Below are 24,134 nucleotides of genomic sequence, written 5' to 3' on the forward strand. Positions count from 1 at the left end.
ACGTTTTATTAGGTTTCTACTCCAGATAGACATTAGATTTTAAAGATGAAGTTTCAATTTTGATTTAGCTAAATCCATGTATTTAGAGCTTTGTCATAACAAGGTTCCACTATAACCATAAATAGACTTCTGTCTCTATTTGCTTAACTGAATCATTATTTATTAAATACTTTCAGCATATGAGAACTCATGCTAGGACTCCCAGAGGGAGCTAAGAAGATAAGTGAGATATAGTAAGACTACTTTCAATAAACACAAAATTTATGGAAATAGTCTGGTTTCAGACCTCAACATTCAACTCAAACTGCTCTCTCCAAGATTGCCAATGACCTCTTAATTGCCAGATCTAGTGGCTTTTTCCCAATTGTTATCTTTGACTTTTCTTCTGCCTTTGACACTGTTGACCACCCCATCTCTCTCCTCATGGATATTTTCTTCTCTAGATTTTCCTGACACTGTTCTCTCTTATTTTTCCTCCTACCTGTCTCCTGTTTCTTAGTCTTATTTTTCCTCTATATTATCTTATTTAATGATTTCATCAATTCCCATATGTTCAATTATCATCTTTATACAGATGATTCTCTGATCTGTATATCTAGCCCTAGTCTCTCTCCTGACCTATAGACCCATGTCAACAGTTGCCTTTTGGACATTTTGAATTGGATGCCCCGTAGGCCAGAGGTGTCAAACATATGGCCTGTAACCTCCTGAATGCAGCTCAGTTCTTGGAACATAGTGAACATTTAATAAATGCTGATTGATTGATCAGGAATGCTATATAATTTCAAAAAACATTGTATATATGATTTCATTTGAGTTTCAAAGTAGTCCTGTGAAATAGTCTATTATTACCTTTGAATTGTAATTAAATTTGTAATATAAATGTAATTAGATTAAAATCTAATTGAGAAATATTTAAGAAAATAAAAATATAATAAAACATAGATAACATTAAATTTTAAAACCAAGTCACTACATGGCCCTTAGGGATCAACATATCTAAAACAGAAATCATAGTATTTCTTCCCAAACACATCCATCTTCTGAACCATTCTTCTAGTCACCCAGGTTTGCAACATCTATGTTATCATTCCTCACTCTTAGGCCACTTAGCCAGTCAGTTGCCAAATTTTGTCATTTCTGCTTGCACAAAATTTCTTATATATGTCACTTCCTCTTCACTCTCACATATACCACATTAATTCAGGACTGCATCACTTCTCACATGGCCTATTTCACTAGCCTTCTAATTGGTCTTTTTGCCTTAAGTCTTTCCTTACCCTAATACACCCTCTATATATTTATATCTTTCTGAAATTTAAAGCCCTTGGAAAGTTGACCTGTTTACATTACTCTTTGACTTTCGGCAGAAGTTCACTCTTCCTCCACATTCTCCATTGTCTAAATGTATTAGCCTGCTTAGTGTTCCTTTTCCCATGCCATCTCCTGATTCTGTTTTGACTTTTCAGTGACTGTCTTTCATATCTGGAATATTTTCCTTTCTCACCTCGGCCCTGATTCTGTCAAAATTCAGCTCAATGCTGCCTTGGTCAGGAGACCTTTGCTGGTCTGTTCCTGCCCCACCCTCCAGTAGCTAGAGCCTTTAGTTCTAAGCTTACTTTCTGTCTATTGTTCAGGCAATTAGGTGGCTTAGTGGAAAGAACTCTAGACTTGGAGTCAGGAAAAGTGAGTTCAAGTCTGACCTCAGATTTACTAGCTGTGTGCCCTTGTGCAAGTCACTTAACCTGTCTTTTCCTCAGTTTTCTCAACTGTAAAATGGAAATATCTCTCCTGCACCTCCTACTTTGGGCTGTTGTGATGATCAAATGATACAATATTTGCAAAGCGCTTATCACAATACCTAGCACATATTAGAAGCTGTATAAATGCTAGCTATCATTACTCTGTAGGTATCTTATATGTACCTGATTATATACGTATAATCTTTTCTTTTAGAATGTATGCTCCTTCAGGGAAGACTCTGTTTTATCTATTATTTGTATTTTCAGTGCTTAGTACAGTACCTGGAACATAGTGAGCATTTAAGCTGGTTGATTGCTGAGAGCTAGGTGTAACAGTGGATAGAGCCCTGAGCTTGGAATCAGAAAGACACTTCTTCATGAGTTCAAATCTGGCCTCAGACACTTACTAGCTGTATGACCCTGAGCAAGTCACTTAATCCTGTTTGCCTCAGTTCTTCATCTGTTAAATGAGCTGGAGAAGGAAATGGCAAACCACTCCAATGTCTTTGCCAAGAAAACCCCAAATGGGGTCATGAAGAGTTAGACATGGCTGAAATGACTCAACAGCAAAAGGTCAATTGATAAATCATGCTTTGATAATGCTTTACAAAATGTAAATATCAATCGACTTTTTGTTTTGTCTATATAATTTGTGTAAGCTATAAATATATATATAATATATATATATATATATATATATATATACAAACGTATGTAGTTTAGTATATATAATTTCATTTGAGTTTCATAGTAATACTGTGAAAAATATAATAGCATAGAAATGCTGTTATATTAATGAATGAAGGAATTAAGTTCAGAGAGTTTGTGACTTGCCTAAAATCACCCTTATAAAGAGTGGTAGAATTGGGACTTGAACTCTGGTCTTCTGACTCCAAACAGTAAATAAGTCAACAAGAATTTGTTAAACACATATTCTATGCCAGGCACTGTGCTAAATGCTGGAGATACAGGGAAAGGAAGAACATTTCTCTGTTCTCAGCAAGCTCATATTCTATTGAGGAAGACAATATGTAAAAACTATGTACATGCAGTTTATAGAGAAGAGTAGTTGGGAGGTAATCTCTTTGGGAATGTACTACTGGGGTGCAGGAGGTGGTTTGAAAGCACACCATGTTGTTTCAGGAGAGAAAAGACGTATACAAACGAATATCATATAAAATCTGATAAGTTGTAAATGTTTAAGGGAGTTTATAGAGTGCTTTTTAAGAGGAGGAAGAGAGAGACTTTCACCTGGAAAAATCAGGGAAGGCTTTGGTAACTGCCTGGACAGATTTCAGCGTATGACCAGCACAAGTCCTGTTTTGGAGAATTTTGATTGTCAGTCAATCAGCATTTGTTATAAAGTGTTAGGAAGAAACGCCACAAACAGTCGCTATCTTCTTTTTGTGTTTTTTCCATATGAAACTATCATCAAATTTACGTTGTAGAAAGCTATGTGACATGCTGTCTTACACTTTTTGGGAGATTGTATGTTCTGGCTTCTGATGGTTAGTCAGCAAGCTTTTATTAAACACCTACTGTGTGCTAGGCACGAAAGCACTGAGAATACAAAGAAAAGAAAGTAAAAAACAGTCCCTGCTCTCAAGGAGCTCACAGTCTAATGGGAGAGACAATATGCATATAGTTATTTGCAAACACGATATATAGAGGATAAATTGGGAAGTAGTCTGAGAAGGTAGGTGCTGAGATTAAGTCAGAAGGAAGCGGCTTCTTGCAGAAGGTCAAGGCAGGCCAGGAGGCAGAGATGAAGAGGGAGAGTGTTCTAGGCATGGAAGACATAAAGGGAGTATTCTAGGCTTTAGTTGATGGAGTTTGTTGTGTGAAAAAAAGAGGGAGGCCAATGTCCTTGAATTGTTTTAATAGATGCTCATATGTTTCGTATTTTAATTTAGACATAGATTGCCTAATTTTGAGCAGATAGGTGGAGCAGAGTATAGAATGCTGGGGTTGGAGTCAGGAAGACTTTAGTTCAAATCCATACTGATTTACTAGCTCTGTGACTCTGAATAAGTCAATTAATCCTGTTTGCCTCAGTTTCGTCATCTGTAAAGTGATCTGTAGAAGGAAACCATTGCAATATTTTTGTCAAGAAAATCCCAAATGGAGTGTAAACTGAGTCACAAATACTGTGGGACCTGGATCTTTCCCAAAGGGAAGAAAAATAGACGAACACAGTGCCTGTAAAAGTCAAGAGTGATCTTGTGGAGGAGTCAGCCTGATGCTGAAACAGCTCAGTTTGGGGAAAGCAAGGAATGATTTATACAATTTTCTAAGAAAGGAAGGTGGGAAATGGATTGATTCAGGGAGGAAAGGGGGTGTGTTATGAAGAAAGAGTTCCAGGCATGAGCAGTAGAGAGTTTCATGAACAGGGCAACTGATTTCTTAGTATATTGCTATAAGAATGATGATGCAGAGAGTCCAAGGCTCAAGTACAGACAAGATGAACAAGATGTTTAGAAAGTCACAAGCAAGTCTTGAGTTGAATACAAGTCTCTACCTACAACAATATATATCCTACAAAAAGCTGCTTAAGTTATTTTCCTAAAGCCCATATCTGACCCTATTTACTTCCTTTACTTAAACTCTAATAGCTACCTATTAGAGAAGGAAAAAATACCAAGCCAAGCCTTACGCTAAAAACAGGAGATGTATACAAATACAGAAGTAAAGTCCCTGTCCTCAAGAATTTTATATTCTAGTAGAGGAAAAAAAACATTTAAGGGAGTGGTGGTCAGGAGTGGGCAATTTGATCCAGAAGATTAGAGAAAACTAATGGGACAAAGTTGAGTAGAAAGACACATCCCATCTAGAACAAAGGCAGAGTTAGTTCCAGAGCTGGGAGGTGGGGGGTGGGAGGTGGGAGGTAGGGAGAATGACAGCTGCAGAATAATTAAGATTCATTGGGTTTCAACTTTGAAGCCTAACCAGGCCCAAGCCTACCTTCCCAATCTTCTTATCCTTTCAAATAGCTACCCCAGTGGCTTGCACTAAAGAATCGACAAAATCTTCGTGTCTGAATTGTAGAATTCTCTCAAATTCTAAATTAAAAAACAAAGAACCAGAATTCAGGGCAGTTGTTAAGATACTTCTCAAATTCTTGGGATCTGTCTCGGTTTCCATTCTCTCATTGTTGGAGATCCTCGGTATCTGGCTATGTCCATATGCAGTTATAGGACTAAGGACTGCTAGTTTAGTTGTATTGTTATTTCCAAAAAGTCATTCAAAATAGCTTACACAAATATGACTCAGTGAGAGAGACGCTAATATTTTCATCAGGAATGCTTCAGAGTTTTCCATTCATAGTCAGTTTTCCACCCCATAGGATTATACTTAGTTTTTCACAATAAGCTATTCTTGATTGTATGTCAGGAATATTGTATCTCATGATCATTTACAAACCAAAAGAAACAATTGAAATAAGTAGCTTTCTGGTTTTTAAGCAAGTTGTTTACAAGGTGTCTGCTGAGAGTAGAAGACACTTATATTGTGTTGAAAGGCCATCAGTGCTGTGCTAGCCTCACATACCCATTTTGAACCACCAGTGGGGAGGTTAACTGTTACACTCTCTTCTTCTCTTGAGTCCCTTGCCCCCTTATCCTATTACTGATCTTGCTCTTCCAAGCCTCAAACTTGAATTAACTACCATCGTCTGCTGCCTTTGCTCCTCATCATGCAGTGCTGAATAAAGCTGGAGAAAATCACAAAACTTTTCTGACTGGGTCCACTATATGGATCCATGGTATATGATCTCAACCAGGCTCCTACTGCGGCAGCACAGTCCATTTATACCTTCTTAATTAATTCATTATCCTACTTACCACAGAGTTTTTCCAAATCTTTTCATCCCTCCTCGAACTTCCCATGGTTTTTCTGCCCTCTTAACTGAAAAAATTGAATCCATGCACTGAGAGCTCCTTTTTCTCCACTCCTCCTATCTCACTTTACTCTGATGCTTTCCTTCACTATCTCATCTTTTACCCCTATCTTACATAAAATACCCCTTCTCTTTGTCAAGGCAAATTCCTCTACATGCATAAGTGATCTCATTCCCTCCTTTCTTCTATAGTAAATTGCCCCTCTAGAATCCCTACTCTCACTAATTTTCAGTCTACCTCTGCCTACTGGCTGTTTCCCAACCGCCTACAAATATACCCATATCTCCTTCATTCTTATAGAACACTAACTTGAGCTGTCCATCCCTGGTAGCTATCATCCTCCCTTTTGTAGCTAGACTCCATGAGAAGGCCATCAGTAATTAGTGTTGCCACTTTTCTTCACTCTCCTCTTGACTATGCACGCTGACTTTCAACCTCATCATTCAGTTGAAACTGTTCTAAGTTACTAATGACTTCTTAATTTGCCAAATCTAATGGCCTTTTCTTAATCCTTATACTTGACTTCTCTCCATCCTTTGACATGGTTGATTTTCCTTGGATAATGTTTTCCTTGGATAATCTCTTTGACACTGCTTCTGATTCTCCTCCTTGTCTGACTACTCCTCCATCACCTTTGCTTGATCTCCATCCAAGTCACATCCATTCATCTTGGGTATCCCACAATGCTTTGTCCTGAGCCTTCTCTTCTTCCTGTATAATATATCATCTGGAGATTTCATCAACTCTCATAGATTCAATTATTGTCTCTATGATGATTTTTTAATAGGTCTAGTTATCAAGCCCTAATCTCTCTCTTAACCTTTAGTCCCATTTCCAGCTGCCTGTTGGACATTTGGAACCATCTTAAACTTAATGTTTCCAGAACAGAACTTACTATCTTTCCCTCCAAGCCTTTTCCCCCATTCCTAATTTTCCTATTATTCTTTAGAGTACCACCATCCTCCCAGTTACTTAACCTAGGTTGCAAACTTAGGTGTCATCCTGAACTCCTCTTTTTCTGTCATCTCCTTTCCCTTACATAGAATCTGTTGCCAATTCTACCTTCTTAACCTCTTTTATATACCCCCTTCTTTCTACTGATGCTGCTTCCACTCTGGTTCAGGCCTTCATCACCTCACATCTCGACTATTGCGATAGCCTTTTGGTTGGTCTCCCTGTATCAGGTCTCTCCCCATTCCAGTATATCTTTCCTAAAGAGCAGATCTGATGATATCTCCCTCCCTTCCCACCCTCTAATTCACTAAGTGGCTCCCTCTCACCTCCAAGATCAAATATGTATAATCCTCTGTTTGTAACAAAAAATTTTTCTTAACCTGGTCCCCTTATACTTTTCCAGTCTTTTCTACATTTTATTCTTTCCAGTATGCTCTGCCACTAAATGATATTGGCCTCTGCTTTTCTTCACACAAGACACTCCATCTTCTAATTCTATGCATTTTCATTGGTTATCCCTTATGCCTGGGCTTCTCTCATTCCTTATCTCCATTTCCTAGGTTCTCTCATTTCAAGTCCTAGATAAAATCCCAACTTCCGTAAAAAGCCTTTGCTAGTCACCCTTAATGCTAATGCCTTACCCCTATTGATTATCTTCAGGTTATCCTACATATATCTTGTTTGTATATAGTTGTTGACATGTTATCTCCACCCTTAGACTGTGAGTTCCTAGAGAGCAGAATCTTTTTCTTTTTAAACTTTCTTTGTATCCCCAGTGCTTAATGCACTGTAGGCACTTAAATGCTTTTTGGCTAAGGAAGAATAGATTGCCATGTGGAAGTGAGGGCCTATTTGAGATTAGATAATATGTATTAATAGTGAATCCATTTAGCATGGCTCCATGATTTTATTCACTTACGTTCAGCAGCATCTTAATAGAAACCAAGAAGGAACATGTCTATGTCATTTAATATATTGACATCATTTGATATGTTTGATATGATATCATTTGATATGATATCATTCATAAAATAGTCTGAAGAAAGGTCATCAGTGAATCCAATTTAAGTGTTATTTATCAAATCAGAAGTACAATAACATGGAAAATACTGATGAATGTGCAGGAAATTTGTAAATTTTGAATGTTGGGCATCAGCTACATGTTAGTGTTGTGTCATGGATGCATATTAACAGTTAGGTACAAGTTTTATTTAGATGGGCTAAAAGTAATCTATGTATTCTTTTTTTTATTCTCTCATTGAAAGAAATGAGCATTGTAAAAATGTCCCGTTTCCCCCCGCCCCAGTCAAAGAAAATATGATCACTGTGATTTCTTAGCTCCTGGCTTTTATTGTGATGATAGCTTGTATGAATTAAGTATAAACATTTTTATTGGTTATTATTAATTTGATATTAATATTCCTGTATATTATGCATGTAACTCATTTGTTCAAGATGATTTAAAAAGTCTTTTGACTGCTAATTATTTTAAAACATTAAAAAGTATATATTAATTTTATTAGTTTCCTTGAGTACTCCAAAAATCAACAATTTCCTTATCCAGTTTCTTTTGTAATGTTTGTAATTAACTCTTTTGCCTTTTTCTTTCTTTGTATTAGTTCGTTTTATGTTTTGCAAAATAAATTAAGGAAAAAGTTAAATTTGGGACTATATTTGTCCCATTTTTCTTTGTTTCAAAAACTCATTGTGAGCAATATTTTATGTTATTTTGTTTTTAATAGGGATTTGTCTTGGCTGTCACTATGATACGTGAAGCAGTTGATGAATTTCGGCGTTTCCAGCGAGACAAGGAAATGAATTCACAGTTATATAGCAAGCTTACAATAAGAGGTTGGCAAAGATACTTTTAATCATATGTAGCATTCATTTGGTCAATACTGAGTGGTTTTATTATTTAATAATAAGATTTTAACTGGTAGAAGAAATAAATATCAAGAACTTGCCCCAATTTTTGCCCAAAACTATGCCCCTGAGGTTGATGATAACTAAATGGTCTCATTGTATTAGATAAAAGACATACTATTTTGTTTTAGGCTTTTAATCATTACACTGGATAAGTTTGTACAACAGTATATATAATATATGTATATGTGTTTGTGTACATATATGTACACAATGTATATATACCCACATATGTTTGTTGTAAAGTATATACTGTTATTTGTATTTAATGTACTTGTACTTTTGTGTACATGCTTGTTGATTTTCACATGCACACTAGCTTTTCAAGCAAATATGTACCTCATTTTAGTATATATGCTGTCAAAGCAAGCACAAATATGTACCTTACATAAAGTAATATCTAATTATATGTTGCTCAGCCTTCCAGAAACCTCAGCTATCTGAACAGAGCTCCAAGTCTGAAAGTAAATCAGCCTTTCAGCCTTTGAAACAATTGTCAAAAAGCCATTGTTCTAAAATTTTACACTTTAGTAGTTAGGGTCTTCACTCAGAGCTTTGACTCTTACTTAACATAGACTTCTTTAGTTCTAATTTTCTAACTTGAACAAATAAGAAATAAACATCATAAAGATGGTTGGAAGGGCTTATTTGAAGCAAGCACAGTGAAATCAGAAAGATTTTCACTTAAGTTTACCATCTCATTCTTCTCCTTAAAATGTAGTTTATAATATTTTTTAAAATTTAAAATTTTATTGATTTTTTTTGTCTTCATATAACTTTCATTTCCTAATGTATCCCTTGTCTTATCCCTTCCTGAGTGCCATCCATATAAATAAAGAATAAAAAAAGGGAAAAACAGTTTATTCAGCAGTTTGTTTAACTCTTAATAGTCAGATCTGTTATGCATTGTACATGCTTTTGTTGTCTTCTACCTTTGTAAAAAAGAGAGGGAAGTGTATTCTCATCTGTCTTCTTTGGGTACATGCTTAATCATTTTAATTTCATAGTATTCAGTTAAATTTTTTTTTATAACTCCTCTTTCCATTTACATTTCTGTTGTCTTTCTGCATAATGAACCAGAAAATTGTCCTGCTTACTTCACCTTGTGTCAGTTCACATAAGTCTTCCCATGACTATTTGTGTCCTTCATTTCCACAATTTTTTACATTGTAGTAATATTCCATTACGTTCAGGTACCACCATTTGTTTAGTTCCTTCCTAATCAGTATCTTTTTGCTTCCTGTTCTATACTATAAAAATGCTGCTGTAATTTTTTTTCTCTCTTCACTTGCACAGCCACCATCCTAGTTTAAGCCCTCATCATTTCTTGGTTAGATAGTTTGAAATAGTCTTTTAGTAACTCCCTACTATACTTTCCTAAAGGGTGGTTCTGACCAAGTCACTCCCTTAATCAGCGAACTCCTGCAACTTCTTATACTTCTAGGATCAGATATAAAGTTCTTTGTCTTTTAAAACTCTTCACAGCATTCCTTCACCTGGCCTGCCCTACCGTTTTGTTCTCCTTACTCTTTCTGATACAGTGCATTCCAGCCATACTGGCCTATTTAGTTTCCTTCTCTGTGCCTTCTTTGTGTCACTAGTTATCCCCCATGTCCAGAATGCTCTCTTTTCTTGTCTCATCCTCTTGGAATTCCTGGTTTCCTTCAGAACTCAGCCCAAATACCTTGTTCTGGAGTCCTTTCTTGGTTCCCCTGGTATTAGAGTTTTCCTTTCTAAATTACCTCCTGTTTATTCTGTATGTTACCATGTAGGTGCCTATTTATTTACATGTTGTCTTTCTCTTTAGAATGTAATCTCCTTTAAGTCTGGTTTTGGCCTTCATTTGTATCCTCAGTGCTTAACTTTGTGCCTGATACACAATAAATATGTAATAATTTTTTTTTTCTTTTGGTGTCAAGTGTCTGAGGCTGGATTTGAACTCTGGTCCTCCTGACTCCAAGACTGGCACTCTATCTGTTGTGCCACCTAGCTGCCCCAGATTTTTTTTGATTGATTGGTATCTATGGTATCTTTTATCATTGACTTTCTTGGAGTTTATGCCTGGTAGTGAAATGTCTTGTTCAAAGGGTATAGGCACTTTAGTTACTTTTTTAAGCCATCTTACTTCTGCATTTGTTTCCCTGTACTTAGCACAATGCCAGTCCTAAGTAATAAGCATTTAAATAAATGTTCATTCATTCCATTCATTTATTCATAATTGCAAATTGCCAAAAAATGGTTGAACTAGTTCACAGCTCAATTACAGCATATTGTGTGCCTGTTTTTCTAAAACCTTGAAAAATATACAGTCTATTCTAGATAGTACTGTAAAATATGGTGAAAATTTTTTTTTTAAGTTTGAAAGGGATGAGCTTTAGAAATAAACTCACTGAGGTAGAATATTTCATTGCTAGAAAAAGTCAGATAAATGCCTGTATAAAATAATTGCCTTGTCAGAGACCCCAAATCATTTGTGAGTTTATTTCCTCTTGACTGCTTAGGTTATGATTATTTAAACTGATTGAGAGATCATTTCCTAGTGTCACAATTCTACTACTCAGATTACATACTCCGAAGGCTGGAGAATAATGCAGGTAAAAATACTGAATAATATTTTGGTTTTGGATGTTTTTGAAGGTCTCATGGCTTTGTGAATCCTTAAAGTGCTATGAAATATGTCATTTTTGTTAATAATGATTCTAAAAGGAAAGGATTGAGCTGCTCTTTAGTTTGAGAATGAAAATTACATGTACGCATGGCAAAGCTAGTGTAGAGGGTTTGCCTTTTTTTGTCATCTAATGGTGAATAGATAAGTCTCAAGCAGTAAAATGGAAAGTACCACCTAATTTCTATTTAACAAGTAGTTAACTTAAAGTTAGTTAGCTTAACTTAAAGATTTTTCTTTGCCCAGGCCAAATTTTGTTCAGCTACTTGAGATTAATTTTTCAATAAAATTTTGTTCTTAAAATATGAATTTTTAAGCTTTGTACACGTAGTAGGTGCTTAAATATTTGTTGAATGAAATGAATAAATAACTTATTGTTTTTTTAATTTCATTAATAGTGGTCTCTTGCTTTGCTCTGGCTTATTTTTGTATTTAATTATGGGCTGTGTATTTTTGGAGCTGTCGAATAAACCTGTTGAAACAGACTGATAACTTTCACATGAACCTTTCTGACAATCGAAATGAAGTCCGGTTGTGCTAATTTTATAGAAGTCCATGGAAATACTCTACTTTCTTGAAGCCATTTTTTCTATTTTAAAACATTAAGGTTTATCTCATGTTGAAGAAGGGCTTTTATTTGCAGCTGACAATTGATTTTTCAGTGGTTGATTTTTCTGTTTGTGGACTAGCTATGTCATTTGCTGCTTCCTGTCTCTCTCTTTCCCTATAATTTGATGATTTTGTGCTTCATTAGTATCACTGAAAAGAGAAGGTATGATAAGTAGGGAAGATGGAAATAAATTTTACTACTTGTTTAGCACCTGAAACAGTTTTGGTAGTAGAGAGAGTGTTGAAGTGATTGATTTGATTTTGAATTATCAGTGGAATAATTTTTAAAAAAATTGACTTTTACTAATAAGTAAAATTCAGAAATATAAATTGTGTATCTTGGTTATAAGATCATTTGTACAGTCATCTGCATTACAAGCAGGCAAATACGGAAATTTTTGAGTTGTTAAGTTTATGGATGATTAAATTTTTTCCAATGCCAAGGCTACAAATCTGGGTTTAAAGGGGTTATTTTTTTTAATGAATTTTTTTTTTGAATTTAGGATTCAGATTTGAAGTAACATTGTGCTATGATTTCTTCTCTAGATACTAATTATTATTTTCCTCAAATGCCAGGGGTTTTTTGAGTATATTTTCTAGCTTACTCTTCTTGAATATCACCAGTGTCCTGAATATTATTTAGGAAACATAAAAGTTGTTACCATTAGATGTGAATGAACCTTATATTTAGAGAAGAATTTATGTATAGCTGGTTTTCTGATAATGACTATAGGCACTGTAGAATGAAAAATAGTATTTTCTTCATCTTTTTGTATTTCAGAGCCTTTGATTTATATTTATCCTAAATATAAACGTCTAAAGACATTATAATTTTAGTTTACTATAATTTGCTAAAATTCTTGGTTTGTCTTTTGTAGTTGTTTTTGATTTTCTGTTAGATGTCTGCATGAAATTGTGAGATCTTTTGGGGAGACTTATAATTTTTGTAAGTAATAGTCATTCATTGGAGGATTTAGAGATTATCAAACCCATTTCAGGTATTTTTTAACAGTATATCTGATGAGTCTCATCTATACCTATCTTATTCATTTTTGAAGTAGCACTTCTATTTTCTATATCTTTATTATTAAAGCTGTCAGTACTTTTAAGAGTTACCTAAATGAATGAAGATTTCTAAATTTTATTACAAAGGTTTTTATACAAGGTATTAGACTATTGCAGTAATATTTTTAGATGTTTTTTAACTTCCGTGTTATTACTTCTATAATCCATCTTTTAGCTAGTCTCTTTAAGTGCTATAAAATGTTAGAAGAGTGAGAGAGCTGTCAGATAGGAAGAAAACCAAGAGATACAAGTGTCACAAAATGCAAGAAAGCAAGAGCGGTTAGTTAAGTCAGCAAGCATTTATGAAGTGCTTACTAATACACCAGACAGTGTGCTAAAGCTCTGGGCAAAAAAGAAGGGCTAAAATAGTTCCTGTTCTCATGAAACTCACATGGGGAAGACAAGATGTAATAACTATGTACATACAAGATATGTACAGGGTAAATTGGAAGTAATCTCAGAGAAAGTATCTGAGCAGTGTGGGAGACTGATAAACACTTCTTGTAGAAGGCAGAATTTTAGCTAAGTGTTGAAGGAAACCAGGCAATGCCAGCCTGTAGGATAGCCAGTACAGTCACAGGGTCTTAGGAGAAAACATGTCTTATATGAGGAACAGGCAGAAGTTATTGGATTGCAGACTATATAAATATAAGAAGGCTGTAAAGGTGGAGAGGAGCCAGGTTATGAAGGGCTTTGAAACCCAAACAGAATTTTGTTAGATCCTGGAATTAATAGGGAGCCACTAGAAATTATTGAGTAGGGGAGTGAAATAGGGACATCTTTTTTTTTTAAAGACATTTGGGGTTAAGTGACTTGCCCAGGGTCACACAGCTACTAAGTGTCAAGTATTTGGTCTGAGGCCACATTTGAACTCAGGTGCTCTTGACTTCAAGGCAGAGGCTATTGTAATAGTCCAGGAATGAGGTGATACCAGCCTGCTTCAGAGTAGGATTGAGACAGGGTCGTCAGATTAGGCAATTAAAGGGTTGTTGGTAATTTGAAGAATTTCTGCGAGTTGGGAAGTGAGAGGAGAAGAAGTGGAAGCAACACTAGTAGTTAACTTTTTTTTTAGGAGTTTGGCTGTGAAAGAGAAGAAATGTGGAACTCTTACTTGAAGGGATTGTAGTGTGTCATGAGGGTTTGTAGTGAGGGTTTTTTAAGAATGGTGGAAACTTAGGCATGTTTGTAGGCAGTACAGAAATAACCAGTAGATACGGAGAGGTTGGAGGTGGGAGAAAGGTCTGGAAGTGAGAAATTGTGACCTTGTGGGGGCAGTCTTTAAGAGAAGATAGTCATCCTCATGGAGATGGTAATTGAATTAATGAGATGAAATAATATTGTGAGGTTAGAGAAAGAAGGCATCCCAGGACAGATATCAAGAGAGATATCTTGATATCCTTGGGATATCCAGAGAGGATCAAAATCTTTAAGGAATAATTTTATTTAGGAAGACAATCAGAAGAGGTCAGTATTGTAGAAGTCATGAGAGAAAGATAATCTAGAAAATTCAGCAGTGTCAGAACCTAAGTAGAGATAAAGTAGGATTTAGAAAAGCTCTTCAGAATTAGCTATTAAATGTTAGTAATTAATAAATTGTTAAGAAACTTGGGGAAGCTGTTTCATTTGAGTGGGTCAGATTCTAAAAGGTTGAGAAGTGTGTAGGGTGTGAGGAAGTGGAGGGAACAAGTTTAGATAATTTTTTTCTAGAACTTTGGTCAAGAAAGAATGATGATAGCTTTATGAGATACTATGGACAAGAGAAGGAAATGGATTTTTTTTATATATCACATTTATACTTAGAATTAGGTCAGTGTTTGCTGCTTTTTAGTATAGTTTCTTTCCCTTCCCTTTTTTTCCCCCCATTATTTCCCTTGAGATTCTTGATCTTTTGTTCCTTCAGATCAGGTGGAGTAGTCTGAAGATTGAGTTGAGCTGGGATTGAAGTGAACATGGCTGGAATCTCTTATAGAGCCAAGGACTCCACCGGTCTGGAGAATAGATTCCAGGGTGTAGAAGCATCTTCAGGCGGGAAAGGATGATGGTGAAGATGTAGAACAGTCTGGAGAGTGAGTTGAGATTATGTTGGCTTGAACTACCAATGATAATTTTTCCAATTATCTAGGTCTGTCTTTATTCCTTTAAATGGTGTTCTGTAGTTGCATTCATATAGCCTTGTGTATCTTGTTAGGTAAGCTCCCAAGTATTTTTTACACTCACATTCTATAGTTCTTTTAAATGGAATTTCTCTTTTTCTATCTTCCTTTTTTTGGTAATATTCAGAAATCCGGATGATTTATATGTATTTAGTTTATAGCCTGAAACTTTGCTGAAGTTATTGTTTCAATTAATTTTTTTAGTTTGCTTTTCTAGGATTCTGTAAGTAAATTAATCATATCTGCAAAAAAAAAGGAAAATAATTTTGTTTATTCTTTATCTATACTTATTCCCTCAATTTAAAAAAAAATGTTTTATTGCTAAAGCTAGCATTTCCAACACTATGTGAAATAGTATTAATGACACTGGACATCCTTGCTTTGCTCTTCGTCTTACTAGAGGGACCTCTGCTTTATTCCTATTACATTTAGAACTGGCTCTTGGTTTTAGATAGATATTACTTACATAAAGGAAAAAGATCCATTTATTCCTGTTTTCTGCTGTTTTTTATCAGAAATGAGTGTTTTTTTTTTCAGAAGTTTTTCCTTCATCTTTTGATATTATTTTTGTATTCTTATAATTAATATGGCCCATTAGGTTATGGTTTTCCTACTATTGAATTAATCTTACATTTCTTCTAAAAAAAAGTGTCTCATGTTTTTGATACGTTATTGTAGACTTTTTGTTAATGTTTTATTTAAAATTTTAACATCAATGTTTATTGAATATTGGTCTATAATTTTCGTTGTGTTTTGAATCTGGTTTTTGTGTCAGTTTGTGCTGCTGGTCAGAGTTTCTACGCTGATGAAATCTTAGATTCCTATGGTTTATGGTACTACGTGAAATGAGGCTTATATATTTTTAAAAAATTCAGATGTTTGTTTTGAGCATAATATTACAAACAACTTAGGGTGAAGGGTGTTGTTATTTTTAACCAATTTTATTTCGTAATTGGGAACATAATCCATGAATTACCATATGCATTTTTTTTGCAACAATTTTATTTTGTTTATCACTGTTTTTTGTGTAACTTCAGTTCTTCATGTTTTTGCTTTTGTTTTTAAATTTATGTCATTTTTCTTGTAAGTTCCTTTTAAGTTTTGCCGAGTCTAACTATATTCTAAATTTTGGTGAGAATAATGTATTGCAGTGATACAGGAAATAAATCTAAATATAGAGATCATCATACTTGCATTTATTTCATATTTGGCATGTGGAAGTTGAATAGGTTAGATAAAATGCAAGACTTGGAATCAGGAAGACACAGGTTTCATTCCTGCCTCAGATATTACTAGATATGTGATCTTGGGCAAGTTGCTTAATGTCTTCTTCTATAAAATGGGAATAGTAATGTACCTACCTCACAGGTTTGTGGTAAGTATAAAATAGATAGCATATATATATAAAGTATTTTGCAGTACTGTGTAAATGATAGCTGTTAGTAGGTTTGTGGATGTTGGTTTTATTATGAGAATCAGCTTTTTCTTATTTTTTCAGATTTCCCAATTTTATTCAATAAGGGGAATCAATATTTTTAAACAGTAGTTATTTTTACAGCATTTGTTCTGCTTATACTTTTCTGAGACAGGTCCACTACTTGTCCTCTTCCCTTTTAGGAAACACTGTAAACAAATTCACTAGTCAGGGCTTTCTAGTCAAATTGGCAAAGTGGGAAGTTCATAGGGAGGCATTCTGCTCATATACACCTCAAAAAAAATGACAAAGAGAAACACCAAAGAGAAGAAATAAGAATAAGAACGCCCAGAGGATGGGGTCTGGACCTGTGATATGGAGAGAGAACTCCTGGATGAAAAAGCTCTGTATACCAACATCTCTTGAATATGCCCCTTCTCTCCTCTGACCACCACTCAGGTGCAGGCATTCATCGCCTGATGGCTTGACTATTGCAATAGCCAGCTGGTGGGTCTACCTGCCTCAAGTCTTTCCCCCTGCAGTTCACCTTCCATTCAGTCACCAAGTGATTTTCCTACAACTCTAGTCTGATCATGTCATGTCCATAGTCGATAAACTCCAGGGACTCCCAGTTGCCTCTAGCATCAAATACAAAATCCTGTTTAATATCCAAAGCCCTTCATAATCTAACCTCTTCCTACCTTCTCAGTCTTCTTACACATTATTTCTTGTCACTTACTCTTCAGCCCAGTGACACTGGCCTTCTTGCTGTTCCATGAGCAAGACACTCAATCTCTTGACTCATGTCTGATTGTTCCCTATGCTTGCAATGCTCTCTTCCTCATCTCATATTGCCTTCTCTGGTTTCCTTTAAAGTCCCAACTAAAATGTTATTTTTTATAAGAAATATTTCCCAACCACCCTTAATTCTAGTGCTTCCTTTTCTTAATTAGTTACTATTTATCCTGTTTGTACATTTGTTTGCACATATTTATTGTTTTCTCCCCCATTATTTTGTGAACTCCTCAAGGACAGGCACTGTCTTTTGGCACTAGTTAGTCAGTCAATATTAAACATTACTGTATGTTTATTGAATGAGTGACTAGTGCCTTATATTTAATTAATATATGTGTGTGTATTACTTTTTGTGCATATATATGTGTGTCTGTGTGTATTTATATGCACACACATATAAAAATTAGCATTATTCTGTGTGTATTTTTATAGGTAGTCAACTTGCTATGTCACTCCATCTCTTTCAAGAAAACATTCACCTTCACACTCAGGACTGTTTAAGAACTGAGTGTCTAATAATGATGAAGCTGGGGTCAGATATTGAAAAGTAGAGGAGGAAAGGAAGGGAACAAATGACAAAATAGGGACTCTTATCCCTTTGTCTACACATTTGCATATGCATGTATCACGTAGATTTATGCGTCTGTGTATGTGTTTGAGACTGGAAGAGTCAGTCTCCTTACACATTTTGGTTTCAGTTAAGATTTAGAAATTCTTAGAATCCTTAACTATCCAAGTTAGCTTCTTTGTGTTTTTGTATAGATTTGTGTAGGATATGCCCTTCAGGGAATAGTTAAAGGTAAAGCATTTAGTTTATCCATAAGAAACTTTGGAGAGTATCCTCTCGAGTAAGACCATATTTGTTTTTGTTTATTTCTTATATGTGTACTACTGATTGTTAAAATATAAAATATCTCTTAGCACTGAGATATTTGTTAAATTTTCATACCAGTGTAATTCCTTGCAAAATCTTTTATCTGGTGAGTGTAATGAATTAGTGTAGATACTTATTTCAGTGTTTAGTTCTGCATCTTGCTTTAGGCAAAAGGCTTGTGCCTTGGTGGACTATAAAGTCTGGATGTGCAGCCAATACTGACAGCTTTTGGACTTTTTATTGGTAATTACACAGATGGCAAAGAGTATTTTAGCTAGTGAGATGTTTTTAGAGGGAAAATAGTTGGCAAAAATAATTTATGCAGTGAATAACATTCAATGTTTTGTCTCTGAATGTTTCTTTGCAAAGATATAATATTGCATTATTTCAATGTTCTTTCTAATGCTATCTAATGATTCTTTTGATAGACTAGAGAAAGAATTGATTATAGGCTTATAGATTTACAAATTGACTATATTAGTTATTACTGAAGAATGTTTGTGTTTTAATTTTACAAAAATTGCCTGTTTTTCAAATATGTGAAATTCTTTCCATCCCCTTTTAAACTGTAATATTACTTTTCTTTTTCATTCTTTTATGCCTTTATGGCATGGAGATTTCCTCAGTGTATAATTTCTATTTCTTCTTATCAGCTGACATGTTTACTTCTGCTTTTATCCTCTTTTTTCTTTCTTTGTCTTAAAAAGATAGTTTGCACATATAAATAAATAACCTTCCTTTAGGCCAAACTTATCTCCAGATATCACTTTGCTTTCTATATGAAATGATATTTGTAAAGGAATTAGCACTGTGTCTGGCACATAGTGTATGCTTATTCCTTTGTTCCCCTATAATTCCTTACCACTTCAGCTTTTAAAATTAATATGGATGTTTATTAAATATATGTGAATGTATGCATGATATTAAATACACATGCATGTACATGTGTTATATGTATTCATAGGTATGTATATATGTGTATGTACATATGTCTGTACATGGGTATACACACATATGTATATGCACACATTTATACACATGCCTGTGTGCATATGGATATACCAGTAATTTAACTTGCTTTATATCTCTTTTGTGGTATCTGGAAGACCAAAGCAAGCCAGTCACAATGATTCAGGTTAAAGAAATCTTTTGAAAATAAACTAGCTATTTTCATAATGCAGAGCTCCACTTAGACATCTACTACCCTACTTCGGTTCCTTATCACTGCTTATATATTATTGTAACCACCTACTAATTGGTTTTCTTGCTTCAGGTCTCTCCCCATGTCAGTATGTGCTATTCACTGTTGCTCATTTTTCTTAGGTGCAGATTTGACCATGTGACTCCTGGTTTGATCAACTCCAGTGGCTTCCTGTTGATTCTAGGGCAAAATATACATTCTTTTATTCAGATTTTAAAGCCCTGCACAACCTGGCCCTAACCTGTCTTTCTAGCCTCAATGGATATTACTCTCCTTTCTGTGCTCTCAGATCTAGCCATACTGGGCTCTCAGTATTTCCCACAGGATCCTTTGTCTTTCCTACATGCTTGGAATATGCTGTCCTCCTTTGCCTCAGCTTCCTTGAGTCTCTTCCTTCCTCTAAGACCTATCTGAAGCATCATCTTTATAAAACCTTTCCTGATTGTCTCCAGCAGCTGGTACTCTCCCTCCCAAACTATTTTGTTTGTAAATATTTTATTTATATTTATTAATTTTATGTCTGTGCTCTCTAGTGTATTCCCCATTAAAATGTGACCTCCATGTCAGTAGTGGAGTAAGTGTCTGGCACGTAGTATGTGCTTAATACATATTCGTTAATTGACAACTTTTTTATTAATGAATTGTTGGATGCTAATCTTAAACTCTATACCTAAAAATAAGTAACCTATTTGACAGGGGTAATTTGGCAATACATTTCTTTTTTTTTTTCCAGGTCTTGATGAACTAGGTGACCTGCATTTTTTTAAAAAAAATTAATTGGCTGTTTAGCTAGTAAAGAGTCAGGTTGATAAGAGTGGGAGTGAGAGATGGTAAATTAGAGCACTGGCTTCAAGAATGTGGAAAGGGATGAGTTAAAAGACATGAGTCAGGGCAGGACTCATCTTTTTAAGACTGGAAGGAAATAGAGTCTGTGCCACCTAGCTCCCCTACCATAAGATTAGACGACATCAGATGTCTCAATTTTAAGTAAAGCAAAGAAAACAGAGCGTGCAGACATTACACTAGCAACCTTGACTTTGATTCTTGGCAAAATTCTAGAATATATTATTAAGGGAATGGTTAGTAAACATGTAGAAAATAAAAAGGTGATAAGAAGCAAGAACATGCCATACTAATCCATTTTTTTCTTTTAGAGCATTTATTAAACTTGTTGATTAGGGGAATTATATTGATTACCTTTGTTTTAGTAAGCACATAAAACCTCATATGCAGTTCTTGTGGAAAAGATAGAAACAATGTGGGATAGAAAAAAAATAACTGAAAGCTATATTCATGATTGGTCAAATGCCCAGATTTAAAGAGTAACCATATATGGAAACATTTTTAGAAGCAATTTCCTGGGGGAATGCCCGAGAAATGTGTGCTTGATGTTGTGTTATTTAACATTTAGTAGCCAATAACTTAGATAAAGGCTTAGCAACTTTGCAGATGACACATTGAAAGATATTAACAGGCTTGAACATTGGGCCACATCTAAGATAATGAAATTTAATAATGATAAATGTAAAGTTTTTTACTTGGTGCAAAAAATCAAGTTCATAAGTACAGTGTGGGGGAGGCATAGATTTATCTGGGGAAATCTGATGGTTTTATTGTACTTTAAGCTCAACATGAGTTAACAGTGTGATTTGATATCCAAGAATGCTAATTCAATCTTTGGCTGCATTAGGAGAGATGTAACTTTAGGAACAAGGAAGTTCTAGTCCCCTGTGTTCTTCTCTAGTCAGACCACAACAGGGCAATTGTGTTGAGTTGTGAGTATTCTATTGTAGGAAGAACATTGATAATCTGGAGTACTTTTAGAAGAAGGCATCCAGGATGCCAAAGGCCCATGCTGTATGATTATCTGTTGGTAGAAACAGGGATATTTATTCTGGAGAAGAGGATGCCACGGAGGGCAACATGATAGTTTTTTTTCTCAAATATTTCAGATTCATGTGGAGAGAGGTCAAATTTCCTTGCATGACCTTAGAAGACAAAACTAGGAGCAATGAGTGGAAGTTTCAAAGGGGAAATTGATGTTTGATGTAAGGAAAAATTTCCCAATGAGTAAAGGTATACAAAAGTGGAAAAAGTTGCCCCAGAAGAATAAATAAATAAATAAATAAAATAAAAAGGGGGAGGCTAGGTGGCACAGTGGATAGAGCACTGGCCCTGAAGTCAGGAGGACCTGAGTTCAAATCTGGCCTCTGACCAAACACTTGACACTTACTAGCTGTGTGACCCTGGGCAAGTCACTTAACCCAAATTGCCTAAAAAAAAAAAAAGTAAAATAAAAAAAAGAATTACCTCAGGAAATGGTGGATTCTTTGTCATCTTAAGATCTTCAAACTAAAATTGAACAGCCACATGTTGGGAATATTGAAGATTTTTTTTTCTCCAGGTTTGGTTCACACTAGTTGGCAGCCAAGTCCCTTCAGCACTGAAATTCTTTTACATTTATATAATACATATCTTGTTTATTGTTGCTTGAATATTAAGTTAGTGTTTGTAAAGAACATTTAGATCTGAGTGATTTTTATTGAACATTCTTTGGTATGTTACTGTGTGTGCTATGTAGTTAAAATATCCAGGTTTTGGAGGTTGTCGTCTCATAGTAAGCAGTTTTCTTGATTAAGGTTGTTTTCAGCATAACATCTTACAATTTTTATGGGAAATTTGGTTGAAGATATAGCTTTGATATTTGCAGATGATAAGCTAGAAAGGGTAGCTGATAAAATTAGATGACAGTCAGTATGCATTTATTAAGCTCCTGTGTGACATCAGTGGATCTGGAATGTGGGTCTGTATATCATAAGATAAAATGGAATGGAAGAATACACAATCCTACTGTAGAGTGAAAAGACAACTGTATATAACAAAACTATCTCACATTTATTCACTTTCAGGTTTGAAAAGTGTATTCCTGCATTCACTTTGAATTTAGGCAGTGCAAATTTTTTTTTTACTACATTTTATAGATGAAGGAACTGAGGCTCTGTGAAGTTAAGTGACTTGCCCAGTTACAGATTGAGGTAGTTTCTGAACCCAGATCTCTTGTCTCTATAAGGCCAACATCCATTGTGTTGCACTGATTCACTTGCACATTACAGGATAGGAGGCAGCTAGAAAATAGCTAGTGTGGGTTTTAATAAGCTTTAGGATCAGTATGATTCAGTAATATAATAGAGCATCCCAAAAAAGATAAAGCAAGTCGATAAAAAATGGAGTTCACAAGGGAGGCGGCAGTCCTGCTGTACTGTGCTGGGTGTCAAATTTTAATAATAATGTTCACACCTATTTCCTCTGGAGAGATAAAAAAGAGAATGGTGACTGTCATGATGTGGATGTTTGAAATCTACCATATAAGGGTCAGTTGAATGATCAGAAATTAGTCTGAACAGAAAACTTGAGGCATGATAAGCCATCTGCTGGAATTTGTGGGTTTTTAATGGCGAATAGAGATTAGATTTGTTTTGCTCATCCCAGGCTAGAACTTGCAATGAGGCACATTTGACCTCAGTTTAAGGGAAAGCTTAGTAAATACTGGAGCAGTCCAAAAGTGGAATTGGTTTTTTCTATAGGAAGTGAGTTTTCTTTCATTAAAACTGAATGACCACTTGGTGGAACTTGAAGAACTTTGTGCTTTTGGTATGAATTGGGCTAGATATCCTACAAGGTTCTAACACTAAGATTTTGTGATTCTGCATTTTATCACTAGATCTTTCCTCTTTGTGTCATCAGTCAATCAAATATTTATTTACTGAGCTAGGTAGCACTTGATGTAGAGCTCTGGGCTTGAAGATATGAAGACATGAATTCAAATCTAGTCTCAGACTCTTACTGGCCATGTGACCCTGTCAAGTCACTTAACGGCTGTCTGCCTCAGTTTTCCCATCTGTAGTAGGTGGATCATAATAGCACCTACCTTCCAGGGTTGTTGTGAGAATCAACACAGATAATATTTGTGAAGCTCTTAGCACAGTGCCTAGCACATAGTAAGAATTTAATAAATCCTTTCTTTGCCTTTTTCTTTCCCTCCCCCTCTTGCTGAGCACTGTATTTGATCTCATGTAGAGGATAACAGATATAAGGTAACCTTATCATCAGTTCTTGTTCTTGACTCTTTACTCCCCCTTCCAACCTCCATCCCTGTATGTTTGGTTGCAACATAGGTAGGTATTTACTGAACAAACTTTCTCATTAAATTTGAAAACTCATCAAATAATTAAGCACTTACTGTGTGTAGTACACAATGTACAGAATTTTGTTAAGGAAGGATCACTATCATAGAGCTTGTAATTTGGTGGGGGAATGAATACCAAATTTACAAATTTCATATTTTATTGTACAGTGTTGTTAAATGTTTTAAGTGCAAAGCAGATTGCTATATTGTAAAATAACATCTAAAACTGGGTGGTGTTTATATGGCTATGTTGTTCTACTGTAGTATGCTATCAATTTATGGTATAACATATGCATATGTCGCTACGTAAACCTTTGTTTGGTTTACTTACGAGCTTTAACTTTGGGTCATTACCTTAGAAAATCCATGGCAGTTTATAGGAGATCATATTTCAAATTTTAAAAATAATATATTTATATTATACTTAATGGAACTTTTTGACAGGATTATGAAATTAAGGAATTTATGAATGACTAAAGATGTGTTTCTCCTACCTGTTAGATCATTCTTTCTCAATTTTCTTTCAGATGGGAGACATAACAATCAGAGACATTGTAAATTTGGGTGTTAGCCAAATGTCTGTTCTGGCCACTTTAGCACTTTAAGGTTTGCAAAGAACTTCATATACATTATCACATTTGATCCTCACATCAGCCA

The 24,134-nt window shown here is 35.0% G+C and overlaps 1 protein-coding gene across 7 annotated transcripts in view; it reads left to right on the top strand.

Annotated features, from left to right (window-relative positions):
- Positions 1-24,134, top strand: part of ATP9B (ATPase phospholipid transporting 9B) — a 460,772-nt gene that overhangs the window by 56,366 nt on the left and 380,272 nt on the right. For 6 of the 7 annotated variants that reach the window (XM_020986912.2, XM_020986914.2, XM_020986916.2 and 3 more), the window contains one exon: positions 8,335-8,443. The exons of the other annotated variant lie outside the window; for it this stretch is intronic. In XM_020986912.2, the coding sequence (XP_020842571.1) occupies positions 8,335-8,443 (109 nt within the window). The remainder of the gene's footprint in view (positions 1-8,334; positions 8,444-24,134) is intronic. 7 annotated transcript variants of the gene reach the window in all.

Source organism: Phascolarctos cinereus, unplaced genomic scaffold (genome assembly GCF_003287225.1).
Source record: "Phascolarctos cinereus isolate Bilbo 61053 unplaced genomic scaffold, phaCin_HiC Scaffold_4;HRSCAF=312, whole genome shotgun sequence".
NCBI lineage: Eukaryota > Metazoa > Chordata > Mammalia > Diprotodontia > Phascolarctidae > Phascolarctos > Phascolarctos cinereus.